The following is a 4,735-nucleotide window of genomic DNA, read 5'->3' as shown; positions in this document are numbered from 1 at the left end:
TTGATAAGCCTGATCTTTTCTACTATCTTCTACAAATTATAAACAAGATTATATTACTGCAGAAACAACAATTATAACAAGTTATAAACAAGATACCAAGTAAATTCAGAACGAAGAATTGTTTTTCAAACCCGGTTTCCGGTCAATAGAGCCCTTAGGTTTCTATTGGTTTTAAAATAAAAATAATAAAGGGGCAATTGTATTTACTTGACAAATAAAAAGAGGAGTTCTACATACACATCAACATTACATGATACATACACAAGTACATGGATCACTCTACTCACCACACCCGTAAACCAAACCAAACCAAACCAAACCAAACCAAACCAAACCAAACCAAACCAACACAATAAATCTTAAAACTGGCCAATAAACCCACACAAAGACGGAGTCTAAGAGTAGGATGTACACAGACCTTTCCAAACCACGATCTAGTAACAAATGCATATCATGAATGCCGACACGATAACAAGTTGATGCCCATTGTTCGTTTTTTAAATAGCCTAACGTTATCATTGGATCTTTATCATATTTCCACCATTCTTTTCGTTCATAACGATCCATGGAGTTTGTTTTTTGGTGTATTTCTAGACCTGCTATTGGGTCAATGGCACGCATTCGAGCTCTATCTGTAGCTCACCACTCTCCACATTTTGGAGTTTTATAGCAATCTCTTGCTTCGCCTTCCCTTCCACCAGTGTGATCACACCGTCGTTGACTTGGGCATTGTTGTCTTCTCCTTCTGTCGTTTTTACTTGTGTTGATAGCTCATCCATGTTAAAATTCGCCAAAGCTTCTGCCAGTGTGATCACACCGTCGTTAACTTGGACGGCATTGTCTTTTCCTTCTGCCGGTTTTACGTGTTGTGTTGATAGCTCATTCACCTTACAATTCTCCAACGCTTTGGCAGCAGATACCAACGGTTCAATATCGATCTCAGCCTCACCCATAAAATCATCGGTTGTGAACTTATCCTTGTCAAAAACACTCTGCAGAACCACCAAAAAACTTGTTAGCAGTTCTGATTATCATTCTCGGAATAGCGCATTACAACACAAAACTAGTTGTGGCAAGTTAAAAATGAAACTGATCACAAATTCAAAAGAGAAAGATAACGATCAATCAAGGAGGGTTACATCTTTTTGGATCTGAAAACCCTAAACCCTAATCTTTAAACTCTTGAATACTAGATGCTTCTTAGGCAAATCTTGTCCATCAGCCCTCACCCCATCTCAATCCATCACTGAACTTGCACTTCAGTTATGCTCGATCAAGAGTGTCTACCACAATTCTAACTCTGTATTCATACCATGATCTGATTTCAGCTCTCATGACTCACCTATTTTCTCAACATCATCGATAAAGAGCATACGTAAAGGATTTCATCTTGTAAACCTTTTCTTGACTTAATCCCATGTGGCCCTGATGTTAACAGCCAGGCAAGCCCTCTAGTGGCCCTGAACTGGTGACCTCTAGGAAGCGAACCCAAGGTCATACCGGCTGAGCTACCTCTCAGCGTTGTCTTGTAAGCCAGTGAGAATATGTGGAAACCCATATTACTTTCCAGAAGAGCCATTGAGGAGAGAAAGGAGGTTCCAACATATATTGAAGAGAAGTGGTCCAAGTCTTGCCGATGTAGGCTCTGACACGCCCCCTCCAACGGTGGCTATACGTCACAAATTGTCCCATAGTGTTGAGAGGGGGCTAGAAGGGGGTTATAGATTGCCCAAAGTATCGAGTCCCTAGAGTGGTAGGCCTTGGCTCTAATACCATGTGAGAATTTGTGGAACTCCATATTACTCTCCAAAAGAGCCCTTGAGGAGAGAGGGAAGTTCCAACATATATTGAGAGAATAGGTCCAAGTCTAGCCTATGTGGGACTCTGACAAAACCTATCCTGGCTCATCCATGTCTAAAGCAAAGAGTAATGGGTTTAAAGTAGATCCTTCGTGCTATATGTCTTCAATCAATAAATACAATACGTAATGCTAGTTATTATGTTTTGAATTCACTTTGTCATGAATATATATGTTCGATGTCTTCACTTTTCTACTAATTCAAAATGAGTCTCATTTAGAGACCAGGCTGAAAAGTTTCACACATTTCACTGTTACTATTCCTCCATTTTGCTACTAAACGCCTGTAGCAATGGTTAGTGGTGTGAGAATACATGGAACCCCAACTCACTCTCCAAAAGAGCCCTTGAGGAGAAAGTGGAGGTTCCAACATATATACAAAAGAAATGGTCCAAGTCTAGCAGATGTGGGACTCCAACACGCCCCCTCCAAAGAAGGCTAGATGGATACAGATTGTCCCTCAGTGTTGAGAGGGGGCTAGCCAGAGTGTCGGGTCCTTAGAGTGCTCAGACCTTGGCTCTGATACCATGTGAGAATATGTGGAACCCACGGATAACTCTCCAAAGAGCCTTGAGGAGAAAGGGGAGGTTCCAACATATATACAGAAGAAACGGTCCAAGTCTAATGTGGGACTCCACAAGTTGTAAACTTGAAAATGGAGAAGGATGGCTGTTTTAAGGAAGAAACTCGAGCAGTCCACCGCCAGCCAATGGGTTCGGGACTAGGACCCCGTGCGGCTATACTCAGCCCTTAGAGCCAATCCTTTTCTCGAGGTTACGATTTGAGAGGGGATAAGTTGATGCAAACTCACCAACAATAAAATGAGTGACCTACTTAATGGACCATTCTGTTGCTTGATTTTTCATTGCACACAAACCATTTTTCTTGAAAAATATGCAACAAAAAAAAAACCGCTTACAAGAATGAGCAGTTGTGGACGAAATGTGCCATATATGAAGGTTTGTTTGCATTTGCATTTACGCAAAATATGTTCAAAATTGCTCATTCTTGAAGACTAGTTTTTTTAGCAATTTCACAAGAACGATGATTAGTTTGCAAGAAAACCTACATTCAGTGGTCCAAAAATTCAGTTACTCATAATAAGATATAGACATGGGTGCATGGCTATGGATGTAGCTAGACCCAGTTATAATGCAACGATAAATACAGAAATATAGCATAAAATGGTTGGAATAACATAACATTTGACCAAAAAGTGTGCGCGGAAACAAGAAAGATGATGCCAATATTACACAAAAGTTCAGAGGCAAACCGGCCTCCATCATAGTTGTTCACTGTTGCATCACTTGTACTCCCATGGTCCCATAACAAGTGTCCACATTTCATAAATAGATAAGCATAATTCACTAAATTTCCAAATTCTGCACTTAATTATGACACACGAATATTTAATAGTTGATGAGATGGAGAAATTTATTAGTGGAATAAATATACATTTCTAAAACTACGCTAAATTTCCAAATTCTACCCTTAATTATGATGCATGAATATAAAAGTTAACAAGATAAAGAAATTTATTAGTGGAATATTCTGTTCGAAAGTAGCAGCTTCAGTCACTCGAATTTTATAAATTTCTAAAAATTATGTGATTTTTTATTTAGGGTAAAATTGTCATCCAGTTAATTAAAAAGTGTAATAATTATATTGTTTAAATTATCTGCATTTCTATTGTGAAAATTTATTTTTGGGATGGAGTGAGCTTTGATTTGTACCAGTTCATCATCGAACTAGACTCTAATTTGCCACTTACACAAGAAGCTTTCATAGAATTAATTAAACAAAACCGACTTACAACTTTCAAAAGAGGAACATTGTCGGGTATTGATAACATTAGCTTTTCATTCCAAACAGGATTGAGGCAGTTCTTTATAACTCGCGTCTTCACTGACTGCAGCCAAAACACAATCTTTTCTCAGTTTCACACCAACGTTGATTTTCCTGCTATTTATAGTTATGCAACAGAAGGCGATTTTTTTACTCCCGCTGTCCCAAAATGAGGGTCCACATTTCTATTTTAATTCGTCCCAAAATAAGTGTTCACTTTCAAAATGGAAGTGTCTACTTTCCAATTCTACCCTTACTTTTGAGATGGAGAAATTCATTACTCCCTCTATTTGTTAAGGGTAAAATTGTCATTTAGTTAATTAAAAGTGTAATAATTACACATTTCTAAAACTGTGTGCTCTTTTTGTTGTGGAAATTTATTTTGGGGCGGAGAGATTATTCGGTTTCAGGCTTACTTGGTTTCCCAACGAGAGCATAACATAAGGATCACTACTTCTCACATCTCGGATAGCAAGGTCGATGCCTCTGACCACATTGACCTTGATCAAACCAACAAATTCAACCATACCTGCCTATAAACAAGATATCAGGCATCAGAAAAACAAGTTTCTAATGCAAACAGAAATACCACAAGAAAAGAACTTCAAGGTGATCTAAATTATGATTTCGGGATCTACAATAGAGGAATTTGATTTTATCGCACAATAATATACTTGTTCCAATACAAACGTCAATGACTATTATAGTCAGGATTCTACTCCCTCCGTCCCAATATAAAAGGCACACAATGTTAGAAATATGTAATTATTACACATTTAATTAACTAATTGACAATTTTACCCTTAATAATAGAGGGAGTAATGAATTTTTCCATCTCATAATTAAGGGTAGGATTGGAAAGTAGACACTTCCATTTTAAAAGTGAACACTTATTTTGGGACAAATTAAAATAGAAATGTGGACACTTATTCTGGGATGGAGAGAGTATTTTGAAATTGAAGAGGATATTAATGTTAATAGTTTGTTAGTGATGGGGCAACTTTACCCAAAATACAAGACATGTCCCAGGTT

The 4,735-nt window shown here is 37.9% G+C and overlaps 1 protein-coding gene across 1 annotated transcript in view; it reads right to left on the bottom strand.

Annotated features, from left to right (window-relative positions):
• Nucleotides 1–218: 218 nt before the first annotated feature.
• Nucleotides 219–4,735, bottom strand: part of LOC112502676 (probable ADP-ribosylation factor GTPase-activating protein AGD11) — a 12,750-nt gene continuing 8,233 nt past the window's right edge. The window contains exons 8-10 of the mRNA XM_025106659.1: nt 4,120–4,236; nt 3,672–3,767; nt 219–992 (exon numbers count right to left, since the gene is read on the bottom strand). Of these exons, the coding sequence (XP_024962427.1) occupies nt 600–992; nt 3,672–3,767; nt 4,120–4,236 (606 nt within the window). The 3' untranslated portion in view covers nt 219–599. The remainder of the gene's footprint in view (nt 993–3,671; nt 3,768–4,119; nt 4,237–4,735) is intronic.

Source organism: Cynara cardunculus, unplaced genomic scaffold (assembly GCF_001531365.2).
Source record: "Cynara cardunculus var. scolymus isolate 2C unplaced genomic scaffold, CcrdV1 Un_Scaffold_1762, whole genome shotgun sequence".
Lineage (NCBI taxonomy): Eukaryota > Viridiplantae > Streptophyta > Magnoliopsida > Asterales > Asteraceae > Cynara > Cynara cardunculus.
The sequence above is the reverse complement of the archived record's forward strand: the minus strand, read 5'-3'. Positions and strand labels throughout refer to the sequence as shown.